General features: G+C 39.0%; 1 protein-coding gene across 1 annotated transcript in view; it reads left to right on the top strand.

Annotated features, from left to right (window-relative positions):
- Positions 1 to 20,771, top strand: part of LOC106130236 (autophagy-related protein 2 homolog A) — a 28,204-nt gene extending 7,433 nt beyond the window's left edge. Inside the window, exons 8-38 of the mRNA XM_060949043.1 lie at positions 78 to 163; positions 452 to 630; positions 985 to 1,154; positions 1,430 to 1,562; positions 1,783 to 1,950; positions 2,492 to 2,666; positions 3,123 to 3,223; positions 3,367 to 3,569; positions 3,942 to 4,065; positions 4,512 to 4,660; positions 5,800 to 5,963; positions 6,377 to 6,527; positions 6,791 to 6,972; positions 7,654 to 7,838; positions 8,452 to 8,716; positions 9,035 to 9,227; positions 9,858 to 9,965; positions 10,377 to 10,630; positions 11,026 to 11,234; positions 11,701 to 11,832; positions 12,243 to 12,396; positions 12,707 to 12,874; positions 13,566 to 13,725; positions 14,472 to 14,636; positions 14,890 to 15,058; positions 15,321 to 15,467; positions 15,883 to 16,010; positions 16,972 to 17,126; positions 18,667 to 18,834; positions 19,163 to 19,373; positions 19,706 to 20,771. Coding sequence (XP_060805026.1) covers positions 78 to 163; positions 452 to 630; positions 985 to 1,154; positions 1,430 to 1,562; positions 1,783 to 1,950; positions 2,492 to 2,666; positions 3,123 to 3,223; positions 3,367 to 3,569; positions 3,942 to 4,065; positions 4,512 to 4,660; positions 5,800 to 5,963; positions 6,377 to 6,527; positions 6,791 to 6,972; positions 7,654 to 7,838; positions 8,452 to 8,716; positions 9,035 to 9,227; positions 9,858 to 9,965; positions 10,377 to 10,630; positions 11,026 to 11,234; positions 11,701 to 11,832; positions 12,243 to 12,396; positions 12,707 to 12,874; positions 13,566 to 13,725; positions 14,472 to 14,636; positions 14,890 to 15,058; positions 15,321 to 15,467; positions 15,883 to 16,010; positions 16,972 to 17,126; positions 18,667 to 18,834; positions 19,163 to 19,373; positions 19,706 to 19,722 — 4,973 coding nt within the window. The 3' untranslated portion in view covers positions 19,723 to 20,771. The remainder of the gene's footprint in view (positions 1 to 77; positions 164 to 451; positions 631 to 984; positions 1,155 to 1,429; positions 1,563 to 1,782; positions 1,951 to 2,491; positions 2,667 to 3,122; positions 3,224 to 3,366; positions 3,570 to 3,941; positions 4,066 to 4,511; positions 4,661 to 5,799; positions 5,964 to 6,376; positions 6,528 to 6,790; positions 6,973 to 7,653; positions 7,839 to 8,451; positions 8,717 to 9,034; positions 9,228 to 9,857; positions 9,966 to 10,376; positions 10,631 to 11,025; positions 11,235 to 11,700; positions 11,833 to 12,242; positions 12,397 to 12,706; positions 12,875 to 13,565; positions 13,726 to 14,471; positions 14,637 to 14,889; positions 15,059 to 15,320; positions 15,468 to 15,882; positions 16,011 to 16,971; positions 17,127 to 18,666; positions 18,835 to 19,162; positions 19,374 to 19,705) is intronic.
- The last annotated feature ends 35 nt before the right edge of the window (positions 20,772 to 20,806 follow it).

Below are 20,806 nucleotides of genomic sequence, written 5' to 3'. Positions count from 1 at the left end.
ATGTTTAAGAAACATATTTTGTGTATAACTACTATATGTAAAACAATATACAATATGTAAAACAACTCTTTTTGCAGCCGCAAACGTAGATGGCGACCCAACAGGGGATGTGTTTCACATTAGCCTGAAGGTGTCTTCAGTAGCCTGCGTTCTTCTACATAAGGTAAATGTGTAAGAATTTTTATATAGATCTAATACAGAATACATTCAATCGTGGATTTGAATCCCACTTTGAAACCAAATAATACGTGCTACTAGTCAGTTCATTTGAATAAAAACGTCTACACGATTCCTAACGATGACACTGATTTTAATTAGTCACCTTTTACAACATCAATGGGCAAAAGATGGAGTTCAAAAAATGGAATATATTTCGAAAAGAGATGAGGAAATACTTCGAGTTCCAGAAGGATCATCTTGGGATAAAAACTAAAAACACCTAACATTTCAGGATATTCTAACCACTACGCCGATGGGTGCAGACTGCATATTGGCGTCTTCGGCTAACAAACTGCACAAGATCTCGCGGCAATTCTTCGACAGTCTACCTGCTATCGAGGAGGACGAAGCGAAAAACTTTGCCACAGTCAACATGATATTCGATGATGCTGTCAAGTGGAATCATTTGAGGTATTGTTGGAGACATATGTAAATAGTTTTTCCTGCTATTTCTTAAGCGTAACGTTCCATTGCTGGCGTTCCAGTGAGTGCTTATTTAATAGACAACTTTTGGGAAATACAAAGAACATGCAATCATTATTTTCGTAGAATAACACACTCGACTCCTCATGTAGATGTCGTCGTAGACAATTAAAGGGACAACAGCTATAACTAGACGAGCATCAAATCAATAACTAAAGTGGTTTGGTGACGCTACGCAAGTTACTTTAAATACTGCTTAATCTTTTCACAGATTGATGACAATCACAAATACGCAAACATAAAAAAGAGATAGAAAGATCGTAATTGTCATGCTTTTTTCAGATTGATGACATCAGAAGTGACTCTAGACGGCAGTGACAAGACGACTGAGCATGGCAATCAGACAATATGCGAGGCGACAGTACGAAGATTACTGATACGGGAGTATTTGTATAACCCGCCGAGCGATGGCCAGCCACAGGTGTACGATCTAGTACGATTTAATAATTGGGGTAAGTTATATTTGTTCGATAAAAAATATTTTAAGTCAAAAGGCCCATAAAAATATAAGAGTTGATTGAAGATATAAAATGTATAATAATATATAAATAAAATCTTTATTTACTCACAAGTTGTATACAAATTTCGTTTTTCAACAAATTATACACGATGGCACAAAAGTTATGTGCTCTAAACTATACTATACCTATATTTATTATGTGCATGCAAGAGCCAAATTATATTTATAAAATTGCACCAACAATTTTAATCCTAATTGTATTCTCAGATGAGGTTGAGGAGAAGAAATCAGAAAAGTCACCCGCAGTTATTCCAAACGTAAAAGTTACCTTCAAACAAACTTCCAAGTACAGACGCATAGCCGGCGAGAAAAGGCTGGATTTTCCCACTACTGAAATTGCGTAAGTATTATAAATTTTATAACGTGACGTGTGTTCTACAACTCAATAAAATAACGACCTTATTACAAGTAAATTAAACACTTAATCCGAAAACAAAATGACGCTCTGATAGGCTCAAATATTTTCGCGCCAAACAAAAATAAGACTTCTGTGTAACTTATAAAAGTGGTAATACTGTGCAATTATACTCGTTGTCATACGAACTATCACCTTTATACAGAGTAAAGTGCACGCCGTGTCTACTGGACATAGACCTGACGTTGGTGGAACGAGTGTCATGCTCGTTGTTCGGGGTATCTTCAGCGCCCCCCACCACTGCCGCCGCCCCCCCACCACAGACACACTTCAGCTTCTGTGTGCAGTGCCCAGAGCTTGATGCTATACTCAGGTAAGACATTTGTAAAAATATTGTATTTTTATCATCTTCCTGATATTAAACAACGATTCAGCCCCCATAGAATAACGCGGTTTTTATCGCGCGACAAATGGCTTTCACGTCATAATAAATTCGCGAAACGCGGTTTCTATCGCTGTTTATGTTTCTATGACGTGAAAGTGATAGTTTTTTGGGCTATAAAAACGGCGTCGCGCGTGCTTTGCTACGGAGGCAGGAGTAGCTAAGTCGGATATTTATTTATTAGGAGCGATGCGAGCGTATGTATGTACATTTTCAGCTTTATTAATAATTATATATTGATTGATCAATCAGTTTCTTTACATACATACATACATAAAATCACGCCTCTTTTCTGGAAGGGTAGGCAGAGACTAACTCTTTCCACTTGCCACGATCTCTGCATATTTCCTTCGCTTCATCCACATTCATAACTCTTTTCATGCAAGCTCGGCGGTTTCGGGTACTTTTGACCTGACCCTTTCTTGACAGTTTCTTTACACGTATAGATATTCAAACAACATTCACCTTTCAGGTTCCCAATAGCAGATCTACGTATGGGTGTGAACCGAGAGCTGCGTCGCGTGCGCCCCGACTACCTGAAGCTCAGGTTTCAGAACCTCAACATAAGTCACCAGCAAACGCCTACTGTGCGACCGTTACCTTCGACATTCACGCTCAAAGCTACCACCATTGATTTGTACTATTATGTGAGTATCAAATTTAGTTTTTATAAGAAGCATAACGATGCCGACTTTGCACAAATCGTGGCTAATATTATCGGACCCATCATTATTGTACATCATTGACAAAATGCATTATGCATCAAAGTTTTAAAGTTAAAAATTTAATCACAATCATTTTTTATAGACTGTTTTCTCATTTCTGTCTTTGCTTCTTTTGATGATGAGAGTGTAAGATGCAAAGATGCTGCTCCAAGACGTGATAAGTTTCGCCAATCTATTATAACAATTCTTTTATAATAAAATAGAACCTTATTTTATCAAATATATAATTGGTTTTGGTGTACCTATCAATAATCGTAATTTTTTTCGAGACCATTGAATCTGTTTACCTTGTAAAGAGTTAGTAGATGTATCTATGACGGCATCGAACCATATCATCTAGAAGTAAATTCTAAACTTAATAAATGCATTTTTCTACAGGAAAATGACAGTTTGCCGCCCACCCACATAGCTCGAACAGTAATGGTTGATCCGTCTGAGAGCAACGTTTTAAGCGGAAACACGTGTACGCCAATACCTACGTAAGTATCAAAACCAGTTTCGAAATAACAAATTCTTATCTTCCTTCGAAATTGTTAATTTTGAATTTTAATCTATTTAAACAAAAATGTTTTCTCTTTCTAATATTGGTACTTATTAAAAATAATAATATATTAAAATCCAGTATCTCCCTCACATTCCGGCCGGCCAAAGCGAGCAAGTCCGTCTTCGATGACGAACCGAACCTCGAACCCGCGACCGCCAACCCCATGACGACCTCCATGTACGTGATGAAGAATCTTCACAAGACTCAGCCGAGTCCGTTCAGCGGGAAGAAGGTTGCGCATCAAAGCATTATCAAGCACGAGAGTGATGATAATAAAAAAGGTATTTAGTATAGTTCTATTTTTAAGTAAATTACTACAAGTCCTATTTTTCACTATCTTTATGTATGTGCAAATTTGGCAAAGCTGTGGAAGGATTAATTTCAGAACGGGAAATATGGGACAATCTTAGGATATCTTTATGCCTTGTAAGAATCTAAGAAAGAAGATGTACCAGTCAATAGTATTGTTGCACGCAGAACACATAGTACATAATCAGCGAGGTTACCCCACTTCTAACAATTTACCTTAGTATATAAGCTGTTGAATAATCTTAATGCGTCCCACAAGCGTGATATATTACTCCACATGTTCAAATTCTTAATCATTAGTCAATATCTTCATACCACTTCTTTTTACCGTGTCTTTATTTTAGATCGAGAAGAGGAACTAATTGTCCCTGGTTCGGAGGAAGAAATGAATGAATTCACCAACAGTGCCATGGAAAACTCAGCTATACACCTAGAATTAAATCTGCCAGTTCTGAGTCTGCAACTCGAGTAAGTTTTTTTATATATTTTATTATATCTTATTAAAAAATACGGAATACATCATCATAGTAAATGTAGACGTGACAATATGTATGTATGTATGTATGTAGTAAATGTCGTAGGAAGTAGTAAAGTATAAAAAACGTGCATATAAATTATCCTTAGACATAAATAATGGTTTTATACAACATGCAACCGCAAAGAAATCTTTTTACATAATGGTCACTTACATGGTTTAACATAACTTCCTTTTTATCACTCATCAAGCTGTAAAGTCCACTTCTTGAATGCAAATAAAAATAAGTTATGATGTAAGATAGAGCAAGCAAGCATAATTCCATAAAGAAATTTAAAAAATATATGTACACACGTTTTTCATTCCCATAATTCATTCAAAAATCAATCAATGTATCTTTTTGTATATTGCCCTCTGTACAACAATACAATATTTCCAGGTCAAAACAAATCTACGAGATCCTATACAACCGCATCAACTCCGACCTGTTGCTATGGGAACCGCACTTGTTGGACCCGTACGAGATCAGCCCGCTCATGTGCGCCTCCATTTACCCCTCTTTTGGGGAGTGTCGAAACAGCGGCTACGGTAAGTCCTGTATGTATCATCGATCCATTTTCAATCACAGGTCATTGCATGGCATCGTGGCGGAAAAGGATATACATAATATGCATGTTGTACGAGAGGGAAAGGAATAGCAACATTTTAATTTTATTTTAAAGGTTACTCGCATGGTAGCGTCGCGAAAAGGAAACGCATGGTACATCCAAAAGAAAATAAAGAGATAGTAACAATATTACGAGTATGCATCGTGCTAACAAAGAAAAAATATACGATAGAACAGAGAGAATAGCATTACAAATGTAGTCAATGAAATGCAATATAAATAAAATCAGATTTCATCCAGTATTTTTATATCGTTCTTACAATGTCGTTGTCTTGTTTGACAAGCTTTAAAATCATAAAATGTATAAGGTTGGTGTGTTCGAAAAAAACTATAAATTCGCATGAATGGCACACTCGAAAGTAAAGAACAATGTGAATGGCTGTACAGGCAGACTCGCTGTTTTGATAAAGTTTTAAACCGATAGTTTTCAATAGATACTTATTGAAACAACTGCATGGAACTGTTTTGGTGGCAATTTGCTTGACACAAAAAAGACAACAGACTACTACAATTTTAGGTATTCATAATTTCGGTTTTTTTTTAACTGCATTAGAATGCCGAGAATGCATCCGGGAATATGCTACGAGAATAAGGCAGATTTTTACAATAATTTTCAGTCGTTTTGCGCCGATTTTAGTTATTTGTTCATTTCTAGCGACAGCAAAAATCGAAAAAATAGAATTTGATGGTTTGTAATGAGTATCATAATCAATATCAGTATCATGTAATCAATCACCAATCCATCCACTAATATTCAGTATATACGTTTAGACTAAGTTTGGTACCAGCATATCCGCGGATACTTAAATCGTCATGCAAATTTTCACCAAAGGTTTCAAACAATTTACATCTAAAACATATTATTAATATTTTAATACATTAAATTATATAATATCTTTAAAACACAACCGATTTCAAAGCAGAACGTGCTTGTAAACGGCATTTTAAACTCCTGTGTACCAAATTTCGTCAAAATTAAATCGTCTTACTAACCGTCTCACAATCATGTATACTAAATTACATTTTTACATAAGTTAATATTAGTCGTGATTCCATACAGATTCGGATGAGAGCTCGATATCCGAAGAAGATAACTTGTACTACTCTACGTACGACCGGCGACGCGGCGCCCCGAAGATAGTACACGAGAAGACTGACACTCATAACTTCTGCTTCACACTCAAAGTCGCCAAAGGACTGCTGTCCATTTACGCTCCTGTTAGGGTAAGTCCCTTTTTCGTTACAATTTTAAAATCACTTTAAATTGCGACATCTTTTTTTAGAGTCTATTAATAGAATAGGCGCCAAAAATTATAACCAAGCAAAGCGGTCGAAACCGTTTTGGCAAATCAGAGGAGATTCGCTTTATGAAATTACATGACTTATCCAATTCCGTTTCTTATGAATGACCAAGAACGTGACGTGTATGTAAAAAGTTATTAATAGAAACCCTCTTCGCAATAAAACACTTGGGTCTTAAATAGAGAATTGGATTAGTATGAACTTATCACCATTTAATTATGTAATACAGAAACGTGTGACTGCGTATCAAACAAAAACTATCAAGTTTTACATCACTTACTATGAATTTCAGTTATTGAACTCTGAAGTATAGCTATAAAATTTTTTTATTGCAGGATAGTAACAAGCGCGTAGTTCCCGGACAGATGGGCGAGATGGCGTTAGAAGCGCACAAACTGAGCTTGTGTCAAGTGAGCGGGCTGCAGGGAATGCCCAAGACCGCCCAAATGAGCCTTAGAGCGGGCTCAGTTACTTTGTATCACGAACGTAAGTTTAGGTTATTCTTATTACAATTTTTCAGAAATATGTTATCAAAAAACTTTAACTGCTCTTTGCTTCTCATAATATATATGTAACATCTTTTACTCATGTTTCTGGATCGGTATATATACTATAGATTTACAAATTCTTCATTAAAGTTTCTATTATTTTTAATTACGTGCGAAATAAATTATTTACTTATTACTAGGTAATGAAATCATTAACAGTCCCTTTATGTTTTAAGTTGTGTTATAATTATTTAATTCCAGCTATTCTTACAATACCTTCTGTGAAACCAAATCTGAGAATGTATGGGACGCCGCTCCCATCGCATTTGAAGCCAACCATCTATCCGTCAGGAAGGGGCGTCCTCTTGAAGGAAAAGATTAAGAAAAAAGACATGTTCTCTATGGCGCTTAAGGTTGACTATAATCCTGAACAGCATTTGAAGGTAATACATATTAATATTGTTAAGGCGATGGCCTGTCTTTTGCGCTTTCACGGATAACTATTGGAATATCCGTTCCCTGGTTCTCCTTCCAATGTACATTATTACCTCTAAAATAGACTCATGATATATACCATACTATAAGGGCAAGGCTTGTATTTGAAATTACTGTTTAAAACTATGGGCTCTATGATGTATCTCAATTACATCATCTTGCCATCCATCTCAATTCTATCATTGAGCCACACAGCTGAACGTGGTCTATCAGTATTTATAAGACTGTTGGCTCTGTCTACACCGCAAGGGATATGGACGTGATTATATGTATGTATCTATGTATGCCATCCAGCTGAAGATGGCTGTCCAAGTATTATTACTATTGCTTATAACGTGCATGTATATGTAGTGCCGTGTGGTTCCCGGCACCAACAGAAAAAAGAATAGAACCACTCCATCTCTCTCCCATGGATGTCGTAAAAGGCGACTAAGGGGTAGGCTTATAAACTTGGGATTCTTCATTTTAGGCGATGGGCTAGCAACCTGTCACTATTTAAACCTAAATTCTATCATTAACCCAAATAGCTGAACCTATCAGTCTTTTCAAGACTGTTGGCTCTGTCCACCCCGCAAGGGATATACACGTGATTATATGTGATGTATATGTGTGCACGTGTATACTTTCAGTCAATCTGCATAGCTCTCGGCATTGAGCAGGCGACGTTGCGCCACCGCGGCGAGAAGGGCATCGCGTGGCTGTCGCAGATGATGGACGTGATCGACGTGCTGGACTACCCCGTGCCCGGCTACTGCCCCTCCAGCGTGGTGTCCGAGCTCCACGTGCACGTGTGGGACTGCGCGATAGATTACAGGTAACGTTTTATGTATATACATTGAGTGTGAAGATACTGTGGAGACAACATCGTGATATAGGCATTTAGTGTGAGTTATGAAAATTGTGAGAGAAAGGAACTTATTATGGTGAAACCTGCATGTTAAGGCAAATGAATTGTCTGAACTGGGTTAGGTTCTCGGGTTGACATAGTCACAGAGCTTCAACGGTAATCACTTTGCCTGATTATCGCACTTTATGTAGTGGTCATAAATAGACCAAGAAAACGACAGCTGATAATTGATATAATGTATATTTGTGAAAAATCATTGTTTATTTGAGAGAATTTCTACACGTTGAAACAAATGTTGGTACTAGCCTGAATAAAAATATGAATATAAAAGCATCAATAAAATAAATAATAATATAAAAGGTACTATAATTAAGCCAAACAGCTGAACGTAGTCTATTGGTCTTTTCGAGATTGTTGACTCTGTCTACCCCGTAAGGGATAAAGATGTGATTTTGTGTATGTATAAAAGTGATAAAATATTTGATCGACTTGTTACCAATGAGCACCATAGAATACATTTGAAGAACAGACATTAAAATTAAATGAAACGTTTAAAACTAACATATAAATTCCTTTCCAGACCTCTGTACCTACCAATCCGTACTCTTCTCACCATCGGCAACTTTACGATGTCCAACAACGTGGTCGCCGAGACCAACACGTCCTGCCTCAAGTTCCGGGCGCAAGAGTGCACTTTGTACTTACGGCACGTCCCCGGCACCAAACCCAACATGGCGGTGCCGCTAGATGACGACAAACTGCCGGACCTGAATAAACATTACGTGTGTGTGGTCGATGTCGGCTTGTTCGAACTGTCGCTACGGATGGACGATAAGAGTAATCCTGTAAGTATTTGAATTTATTTTTAAATGATTCGGTTGGAGTTAAGGTGTTTACCTTCTCTATGCTATTATGGTATTACCAACAGCTGAAATTGCAAACGAGAATACTTGACCGCACTTTGATTTGATATCATTAATGAAAATGATTTTGTGTTACTTTTACTTTCATTCCTAGAAAAAATTGGCTAGTGGTCCTTTCGGCTCTATTCATACAACCTGGCCAATTTTGTTTATCTGTAACTTTATTGTATATTGCGACATTTTTACAACACGACATGTAGATTTAACGCACCGGTTGTCATTATTTGCTTTCCATTACAGTCAACCGAGCCCCAACCCCAAGTGGACTTGAGCGCTTCCAACAACATGGTGACCCTGTACACTTGCTGGGACTCGGCCGCGGCCCTGTGCCGGCTGCTGACGTACAGCGCGGCGGACGGCGACTCGCAGCCGCCCTACGAGCGCGGCTCGCGGCACACCAGCATCTGTTCCGAGAGGAACGAGCCGCTCGTTGGTGAGTCTCTCTCTCTTTCTCTCTCCTTCTCTATCTCTCCCTCCCCCCCCCCTCTCTCTCTCCCTCTCTCTCCCTCTCTCTCTCTCTCTCTCTCTCTCTCTCTCTCTCTCTCCTCCTCTCTCTCTCTCTCCCTCTCTCTCTCTCCTTCCTGCTAGACACTAACTTGTCTGGATAACTATTGATGCATTCATTAGCTGGTAATGCTTCTGTACTTTAGTTGTAATGCAACAAAACATTGTACTCCCAACAGATTTCCACTGCATTAGCATGAGATCGTAACAGATAGAATACAATAAGGAATAATAATAATATTAATTTATACGGGACAGATAACTGATGATGATGATGATGTCTTGTGTTACGAGATACTAACTCAACGATACTATAATTTATAATAAATACTTATAGATAAACATCCAAGACCGAGGGCAATTAGAGAAAATTCACTTCCCATCATGTCCTGGCCTCCTGGCCAGAACCCGGAACCTCCGGCGTCACAGACAAGGGACAGCTTTGTCCAGCAACTTATTTATTCATATGTTACTACCGGAACTGTGTTGCAGTCAAAGTATTGGATCTAAAAGAAGCACATCTAATAAAACTTCTTTACTTTAAACTTTTTTATTTCAGGGCTAGATGACCGACCCATAGAAGAAATAAGAGAGCTTTCGCCTAACGAAATACAACAAGTCAACGACCTCATGGCAGAAGCTATGAAAGAAAGTCCTAATACAACACGTAAGTATTCATCAAAGCCTAAAATAATACAACATCCTTTGACTGCAAGTTTCCTATAAGTATTTTAATTCCATAAACTTGATCATTCAATATTTTCTGTTTATCAACAAGAAGCTGAAAGACGATTTAGTGTTAAAAACTTTAAATCTACATCTTAAACATCCATAGGAAACACTAAGTGATTATATTCTATCTCTCCCTTTACTTCCTAAGCACTACAAAAAGAGTTGTTGTTTTTTCCTCATACATTTAGAGAGAGAGTTGTAAATTCCTCATACATTGAACATTCCTCACACCATAATAAAACGTTAACAACATGCGGTCCAATGCATTACTGTTAAAGAATATTTGACACTTCACAACCTTTGTGCAAGACTTGTGGCAAATGCCCTGATTATTCCCTTATTTCAGTCGAAGACGAAGAACTGAACAGTTCAAGCGAAAAGGAGGGTGTAGAAGTGTTCTTCTTCCCCGACGAGTCTAACATGAAGCGCAAACAGATCCCAGACCTTCTAGACGACGAGGGCATAGACAATTGTATGGAGTACGAGGAGTTCAGTGCTGCCGCGGAACCGGAAACTCCGACCATAGCTGTGGTTGCTAAAGAGTTGGGAGACCCGACGTCTACGCCTAAACCTACTCCAAGGAAACCTAGAAGGAAGAAGGTGTGTAATTTTTTTAAGTCTATTTATTTTCGGTCATGTAAAGGCGGTTGTTATCGTAGTTGACATTGCATTAGTTATTATTGAGGAATTTACTTACATTGCTTCATAAATCATACGTCCATATAATAGTCTCAGAAATAAAAACCATCAAGGCAGAAAATCCAATAAATGTCTTTCAAATTACTATTCCAACGTTAAACAAAAGAACAGAACATGTATCAGTTCTTTGAATCTCATAAAGAAAATTATAGATTGTGTTAATAGATAACCAGTATTAGAAGTAAAGAAAAACGTCATTCTAGTTGTAAAATCTCAATGAACGAAAAGCCGAAACGGCGGGATTAGTCATACATTTGACCTACAAATAATGTAAGCTGATAAATTCCTTTTGACAGCAATCGAGTTCGAGCGACAGTTGCCACATCGACGACGACTACTGTATCGTGGACGGCGAGCTGCCGGGGCAGGACAACGACCTCGAGGAGCCCACTGTACGCTGGCTGGGGCAAGGGCCCGCCTACATGTACGAGAACCACTTCACCATACCGGGCCAGAGGACCGATGTTCTCAAAGCTCCGAAGAGTTTCCCGATGCCTGTCTATAGGTAACATCGTTATCTCTTTACTTTAAATCTTAAGAGTCTTCTAAAATACAGGTAAGTATCGTTAGTTATAGACGTATAATGATGATTGTGAGAAAACCTGCAAATTCAGGCAACTGGATGTGTAACCATGATCCATCCAATACGGGTTAGGTTTTCCTACAAAGGTCGCGGAGGTCAGATAGGAATCGCATCGTGTAAGAATCTGTCTCACCCAATCCAGGATCCATGGTCAAACATTCATACCCCGCGTTCATTTCCACAGTTACGAGGATGCAACTGGGACTAAAGCCAGAAAGAAGAAAAATATAGATAATGGTGATTGCACTGTGGACACTAATCTAGCCAGACAAGACAATTGAAGATACCACAGTTCGCGGGGTTTCATAAAATCTTTAATGTTTTTAATATCACAATTTCACAATGTACCCGGCCAGTCTTTATTTTCATGAAATGCATTTGTCCACAGGTACTGCTTATGCGAGATGAGCATAACATGGAACATGTACGGCGGCAGCGACTTCCGGGCGGCCGGCGAGCTCGTGAAGAAGACCGTCACCATCGACCCTGACCGGGGCCAGGCCTCGCCCGCGGCCGGCAGGTTGGTGTTGCTCTCCTAAATTTCTTCTCCACCATAAATAGACAATATTCTTAAACATAACGCGGTACATAGTATGGAGTAGCGACCGTCTTTCGCAATGATTCGAATCGGAATGTTTATGAAACTGCGAAGGTTTTATATATAAATCGTGTACCAAGAAGAAAGTAAAATATCCAGTTACATGTACTATATACGGGAAATCAGATAAATAACCTTTTAACCACTTAATGAAGAACACCATAGACTCCTTGATTAGGTTAATTTCACCCTGACGGATGTGTAAAAACATCCGTTTAACTTTTCTGTTCTGTACTACTCTTTTGAACCCCTTTACTAAGTACTACGTAAATTATTATTATTCTATTATTTTAATGTAATAAACAAACCGATTTGTTCCCAACTTCACACAGACGCAGCAAAGACACCGGTCCATTCGAAAGCGTTAGCTATTCGGCGGGAAGCGAACGCGTTCGAACTCAACAGCGAACAAGGAAAACCAACACGAAATCACGCGGCGGGCCACACAGGGATCATTATACCTGCGTCAAACTATGCCTCACTAAGGTTGGTACAATACAATTACTATTTATTGCACAACAATAAATTACAGCAATTTCGCAATCTTGTATTTAAAAACATATCAGTAACAGGCGACTTTTATCACAAGGAATTGACTACTGCTTTTATTTAAATAAGTATCTTCTTAATTGTTTCGTCGTGTGTTTACCTCTCAAATTTTATATAGCCAAGAGTATTGGCTCTGTCTGCTACTCTTACAACCATAAACTCTTACTACCTCTTAAAACTGCTTAATTAAAACCAGTTTTCCTGCATAATAATTAATATTAATGAAATTTTCGTATCTTCCAAACAGGTGAAGTTCCAACACGAAATCTACCCGCCCGGTGGCATACACGCGTCTCGACAAGCCCTGGCCATTAGCAAAATAGAAGTACTGGACCGGTTGAAATGCAGCGACATCAACAAACTATTGAGCCAGTACAAGCTGAAAGACGAACCGGAGAGAACTAACGCACATATGGTAAGAATTGTTACTTACTTGCCGTGTGGTTCCCGGCACCAATAGAAAAAAGAATAGGACCACTCCATCTCGTTCCCATGGATGTCGTAAAAGGCGACTAAGGGGTAGGCTTATAAGCTTGGGGTTCTTCTTTTAGGCGATGGGCTAGCAACCTGTCACTATTTGAATCTCAATTCTACCTTAAAGCCAAACAGCTGAACGTGGCCTATTAGTCTTTACAAGACTGTTGGCTCTGTCTTCTCCGCAAGGGATATAGACGTGATTATATGTATGTATGTATGTATTGTTACTTAGTTATGACAGCAGTCAAAATAGTGGTTCATGATAGTCTGAAATGCAGCGATATCAACAAACTATTGAGCCAGTAAAAGCTGAAAGACGAACCGGAGATAACTGACGCTCATATGGAAGACTCCTTACAACGATGAAGATGATATAATAAATTTCGCCGTATCTTCGCTCCATTGACTCTTAGACTACATCTAAAAGAGGTTCTCGAAATCTCTTTCAGACAAAGACTTGAAAAACCTCAGTAAGATCTTTGGGCGTTTTTTTAGCTATGTCAATAAGTTAGTCATCCATTCACATCATTTAAACATACCTCAGTCTAATTATAGCAATATAAATCTAATTTACCTTTTTTTAACTTAAATCAAAAAATTGATTGTAATCATTCCGTTTGCTTCAACAGCTCATAGTGAAAGCCGTCCATCTTCGACCCGAGCCAGCTTTATCTGCTCAAGAATGCTGTTTGAAGGTGTCTCTGCTGCCGCTGTGGTTCAACCTGGACCAGGACACGCTGGCCTTCCTCGTCGGATACATGTCCAAGCTCAGCAGTGATGACACTGGCGGTATGTCTGTCTGTTATTACCATAGAACGGAATAGGTAGATTGATTTTATGTACTTGCATCATGAATTACCATAGAAAGCATAACATGGATATGCCTCTTTTCCGGGATTCCATGTCAGTACTTACACTTACAGTAAACTACATTGTCCCCGGGTAACATAGGACTACAATTTACGTGAACGAAGTCGGGGAAAAACAGCTACCACTAATATATTCTTCATCCCACTTGTAAAAATTCCGGAAAAATCTTAATAATTTACAAATCCCGGACGGCGGCATGTCCATATATACATTTCAGTTCATTGACCCCAATTCAATCTACCTATTCCGATCTCTGGTTATAACCTAGACAAAAAATATAATCATCTTCCTGAATTATATGTTATCTTCCTTACCTTAGTACTGGTTACGTCCTCCCTAACCCACAGGAACTGAACGCCTATAGCAAAATCTAGAGGGGTCGCGTTTATAAAAAAGTGCATTAAAAGTATGTCAGAGTGTCAGTGGAATATTTTTTATCATAAAAATAAAAAATGTCGTAACAACTATAGACAGCAAAATTATTTAAAACCATAAAAGGGATAAGTACCTATATGTGGAGCAACGGATACCATAATGTCCATAAAATATTTGTAATTTCGCATATATAAAATTACTAGGGATTTCTTTTTAAATTATCTATATTAATGTATGTTTTACTCTTATGGTGCAATAAAGAGTTTTATCTATCTATCTATTAATAACAGATGAAGACACAAAAAGCCTAGGCGGCGTATCGACCGAGTCAAGTTCCCGGCAGACGACGCCCACGCACCGGCCGCCCGTCATGAGCATCGCCAGCCACTTGAGGGACCCGCCGCCTACCCCCACTTCCCTGGGAGATGGGGACTGCCTATCACTAAACGATACTGGTCAGTGTCCGACCGAGAAATTAAAGTTCATTCATTTATAAAATCACGTCTATATCCCATGCGGGGTAGACAGAGCCAGCAGTCTTGAAATCCTGACAGGCCACATTCAGCTGTAAAATATAAGAAATAAGGTTTCACATTATCATTTATCACTTACTCTATATGCAGACTTAACGATTATTATAAACACGGAAATCAAAAATAAATGATATAAACTCCTTGAAGAAATATTGCAATAAATTTTCTTTTTCAGTGATCCGTAACGAGGAACCCCTGATGGAAACCTACGAGGCCGAAAGACTGGTATCAGAAAACCTCATACAACTGGAGGAAGACTTCCAGAGACTGGGCATGGGTCAGGAGAAACCGGTTGCAAAGATGCCGGTGGAAGAACCAGTTGACGACTCTCCTATTTACTTCAGGTCAGTGCCTTTTTTCGTTAATGTAAACGTTGAATGTACATCAGAGACGTATGTAGATCTATCGATTTAAGGCATTGAGTACAATTATATATAACCAGTCCATTTCTAAATGTAGGTGTAGGACAAAAAAAACTAAATTGAAATCACCGTTTGTGAGTTATGCTATGAGCACAGACATACGGACAGATACGTCAAACTTATAACACACTTCTTTTTCAGTCTAGGATTAAAATACCAATTTTTTTCTTTCTCTTATTTTTAGACGCATCATATTCTCTCCGGAGGTGCCTATCAGACTGGACTACGTGGGAAAACGAGTGGACTTGTCAGCTGGACCAGTCGCCGGGCTACTAATGGGCTTGGGACAGCTCAACTGCTCAGAACTGACGCTCAAGAGACTGGACTATAGGTATATAACTCACAATCGCCAAGTTTATTTATAAATATGTATGAAGCGTAGGGCTGTGACTCATAGAACCACGAGTGGTTAACGGTTAACGAGTCATACGCTTCATACATACGCAAGATATAAACACAATCAAAACGCTTTTTGTGGGGTCGGGACGGTATTGAAAACCTCTCTCTTGTCAACGTAAAAACATACTTTTCTTGCATCTTTTGTGTTTCAATTTCGAACGTTTTTATTTTAACTTTTAAAATATAAATATGAATGAAACTGGCCAGTAACTTTATTGTAGAAGTTTAAAATTATGTCCATGATTAAAAAACAATAGTATTAAAAGCTACATACACTAGTTGTATATTTGACTTTTTGTATTTCTCGGCCACCACTAACTATGTACTAACTGCCTCATTTGTTACAGACTAGGTTTGCTTGGGCTCGAGAAATTAGTACAATGGGCCCTTCAAGAATGGCTGACGGACATCAAGGCTCATCAACTACCTGGTCTGCTTAGCGGCATCGGTCCAATGCATTCTTTATTGCAGCTGTGTAAGTTGTGTTATTTTTACTGTTAATTTCATAATGTTTGATGTTTTTGGGTTGTTGAGGAGAAACGCATACCGAGTGTATTTATGGCTATAATCTCGGAGTAAGAAAGTGTGGTTACTTCACGGAACGACTTATGTCCGATTTCCGTTATTTTATTTACTGATAAATATTGTATCATGTTTACATATTACTCCAGAATGTGCAGGTTTCTTAATGAGATGTATATTTTTACCCATATCACAAATCGCGTTCCGTTGCAATATACAGGCGTTGGCCGACGGCGCGCGTCTCACGATCCGCGTTACTATAAGACCACAATCTAGCTTAATCAATGTGATACATTTCGCGCCATCAGTATCGTGTCTTGCTCCATCAAACTGACAGTTTGCTTGATTACCCTGATTTTACTGTACGAAATTTTATTCCACATATCCTTCACATCCGTGCCGTGTGGTTCCCAACACCAATACAAAAAAAATAGGACCACTCCATCTCTTTCCCGTGGATGTCGTAAAAGGCGACTAAGGGATAGGCCTACAAACTTGGGATTCTTTTTAGGCGATGGGCTAGCAACCTGTCACTATTTGAATCTCAATTCTATCATTAAGCCAAATAGCTGAACGTGGCCATTCAGTCTTTTCAAGACTGTTGGCTCTGTCTACCCCGCAAGAGATATAGACGTGACCATATGTATGTATATATGTATGTATATCCTTCACAGTAATAGGCATCCCCAACCTAGCATCAATTAGTGTGTTGTTTTGCTCCAAAAATGTGTCCCTTCCAGTGACGGGCATCCGCGACCTGGTCTAACATCAATTAGTGAATAGAATAGATTTATTTTCAAAATTGGATACAAGGTATCACTTATTGACGCATATAACTGACGAATTCACATTGTCTACATTAAAAAACATGAGTGAAGTGTGTTTGTTTTGCTACAAAAATGTGTCCCCTCCAGTGACGGGCATCCGCGACCTGGTGTGGCTGCCGGTGGAGCAGTGGCGCCGCGACGGCCGCCTGGTGCACGGGCTGCGCCGCGGCGCCGCCTCCTTCACCGCGCGCACCGCCGTCGCCGCGCTCGACATCACCGCGCGGCTGCTGCAGCTCATACAGGTAGCTGTACGGAATACTGGTATAAACTTTCAGGAGACTAGTAAATTCTGGACGTCTTCAGGGTAAGAGAATAAGTGCGACCAATCGGCGATGGCATGGCTATGCGACGCGTCGATCGTCAACGTCTCTAGAAAAGGGGGTGAGTAATACAGAATTAATGGGACACTATAAAGATTTTGTAGGAAGTCAAGAAGCGCTGGTACAGAGCGAACGCCAGAAGTAGCGCGCTACTATGATCCGGCTCGTATAACCGGATTGTTGGTTGAGCCCTGGCTGGTGGTAAATAGTACAGTATGGTCGCTCCCCCCACTCCATCAATTTACTCACCCCTTAGGTTGTTGCCCGCCTGCTGCAACTCATACAGGTAACTTCATTTCATAAAATATAGCTATCAAATTCATATTTTTTTATGATCTATATTTGTCACTCATCATGTCATCATCATAATCCATAAACTTTATCCGCGACTAGCATTTCTTTAACGTTCGCATTTCGTAAATATGTGAAACGTGATAAAGATTTCTTCTTTTTGATCTATTATTGCAGTAAAAATCCACTATTTGCTAGCAATAGGGCATGCAATAAAATCGGTATCAATTAAACCTTTTCAAATGATAGTATAGCTCATAGACCAGTCTTTCCCAAAGTGGGCGATAACGCCAGAATACTTAATAATAATTAATTAAAGTAATTTGAAGTTATAGTGGTTTTTAAATAGGTTAAAATTGGGGGCGCAAAAAAAAATATTTATTCTCAAAGTGGGCAGTAGACAAAATTAGTTTGGGACTCTCTGCTTTAGACTGTGATAGAGGTCGAAAAATTTTGGAAAAGTGAGTGTGACATCCGGATGTAATGTACCTGCGCGCTCATAATGATCTATGATTTATTATTTTTTTTACTGAAAAAAATTTTTTCTACAAATAAGTAAATAGAAGATATAAAAGAAATTTTATATTTTCATTTGAAAAGGTTTAAATGATACCGAAAAAAATGTGCATACCCCATTGTTGCAGTTATCTACTGGCTTCTCCGGCACCTTATGTAGTGCAATCTCAAACCAGTACCTGTATGATCGTCAATTATTCGCCTTCGTCTTTGGGCAGCTGTTTGAGATTATTGATTGGCAGGTAAGGCGCGGATGCATACCAAGAGTGACTATCATAACATTCACTCAAATGGAATTGCACGACTTTAGTACGTATGGAATAAAACTAATGTAGTTTTATTTTCCGCCTTGATTATACTATAAATAAAATCCAGACGTTACAACGTTTATATAGCCATGATCCTATTGTTATATGGTTTGGTTCCCTTACCGAAGATCAGATTGGAAGAAACAATATATTAAAACCTAACTTACCTAATAGACGTGATTATATGTATATATATGTAACTTACCTAATCATGGTCACGGCGCACCAGAGGCTCTTCTCCAGAGAGGTGAAGATGTGACGGAACTAATGCCATGAAGAAGACAAAGCTAATCTAGATTGCCTGTAAAGAATGGTATTTATTACATTATACATTTTTCTTTTTCCAGGCGACAGCAGAAACTGCGTTCGACATGTTGACCCCTAGTCCCACACTACAAATCCAAGCCGCCGCTTACAACAGTCGCGAGCATCGCCGCAGAAGGAGGAGATCCCCCGCGCGACATCCGTCAGACATCCGCGAGGGAGTCGCCAGTGCTTACCGCACCGTCAGAGAGGTTAGTATTGTCGGAATAACTGTATACTTTATTTCAGGCGACAGCAGAAACAGCCTGTGACATGTTGAACAATATTCAGATACTCAAAATCGCCGCAGAAAATATCGCCCGTTTCCAGTTTTCATTATTTTCAGTTGTTGCAGACAGTAAGTGTATTTCATTTCAGTTAAGACTGACGAAGGATATAGACGTATATATATATATATTATATACCGCAAGGGATATAGACCTGACCATATGTATCTATGTAAGACTGACGAGCGGACTGTGAGGGCTAAGAAGAACACAAAATCACGCAACACCTTCTAAAAACTGTATCTCGTTGCAGGGTTTCGCTGAAACAGCGGCTACGATGGCGCTGGCGGCGCGCTGCGACAGCGGGGTGGGCGTGCTGCGCCACCTGCCGGGCATGGCGGTGGCGCCGCTGGCGCTGGCGGCGGCGGGCGCGGCCGACGTGCTGGGCGGCGTGCGCGCGCACCTCGCGCCGCGCCGCCGCCAGGAGCACGCCGACAAGTGGCGGCTGGCCGACACTCACGAAGGTTGGTGATCACTGATAGCTTTACATACATTAAAATAACGCCGCCTTCCCGGATGGACAGACTCAAGTCTGATATTCGTCTCAGTCTAGAGACTATATAAATATAATATCTTGCATCAAAGCTCCGATTTCTTCGCTTCATTCGCAATCATTACTCTTTTATTGTAAGCTCGTCTATTTAAAACACTCATGACCTTTAGCTATAACGTATACCTATTTCATCAAAGTACGATCGTCTAGGCCTTACAAAATTACCATTCACTCGCTTACTGCATGGTTATTCCAATTTGCAACGAAACTGACTCATTATATACTTATTCATTTTTGTTTCAGATTCTAGAATGGATTAAAATATTCGCGGCTCCGTTATATAAGTGACCAATTCAATAGTAGGCTGTGCTCTTAGACACTCGTTTTCATAAACAAATGTGCTTAGGACTAAATCGTGATGATTTTACTTACCATACAAAATTAAGGACCATTTCATACCACAGTTTATAATTTTTTAACAATAACAATGACGTGTTAAAATAAGCCACAGAAAAGAACCATACAGTGATGACACATGAAAACCCATTATTTTTCTGATTGAACCTACTTGGCAGTTTACGGCTGCATACCTGACATCTACCATGATAAAATTCGCTTCCCATCGTGTTTCCTCTTTTATTAAATATCCATGATGTAACCCGGTCTGCGCACTACAGAAATAAATGCGTCACATAATGTTATGTTAAAATAGAAAATAATGTTGCAGGAATAATAGTAATATAATATATTAGTATATTATTATAGTCGTGACATAGAAAATAGTCTCAATATTGTAACGCCGTTGTGACTATTTACTAAGTCACGACACTATGATATAGTAGATACTATTGCTGCAACACTAACGATATAATTATATAGTGATCTCCGTCGCTCATGTCTACTGCGGTGTTGGTTAGATTAGTTCTAAGTTTTGTTTTGCTCAAGATTCCAGTTAAAACTTTTTTTCTGGAAACTGCCGCGATTTATACAGGCAGGGCCTTATGTCACAAACACTAAACTCTTTTTTATAATTCGAGTCATTACCAATTAAGTTGATGAATTACTCTGAATGTATTCAATGTCAAAGATTCCCAGCACATCAAAAGCAGGTCAGCCGCTTTTTAGTCAGCACCCAGTTGTAATTCAATCAACTTTTTAAGTCTTTACACTGCGCCACTTTATATTACAATTTGGTGCGGGCGCGCTTTCAAACTGTGCTGCTTCTGGTGTGCTCGGGTTTTAACTGTTTTTCTATTACGTCTTATTGCTAAGTCGTATTTTATGTTACGAATAGGAGTCTGTATCCTGGCTAGTTGTTCAAGACTACTAGATAGCAAGACAAATGGCATACATAATGTGCATATTTGTGAAGAAGAAGAAGAATTATTATTATAATTTTATATA

Source organism: Amyelois transitella, chromosome 18, assembly GCF_032362555.1.
Source record: "Amyelois transitella isolate CPQ chromosome 18, ilAmyTran1.1, whole genome shotgun sequence".
In the NCBI taxonomy this organism is placed as follows: domain Eukaryota; kingdom Metazoa; phylum Arthropoda; class Insecta; order Lepidoptera; family Pyralidae; genus Amyelois; species Amyelois transitella.
Note: the sequence above shows the minus strand (reverse complement) of the source record. Positions and strands in the feature narration are given on the sequence as shown.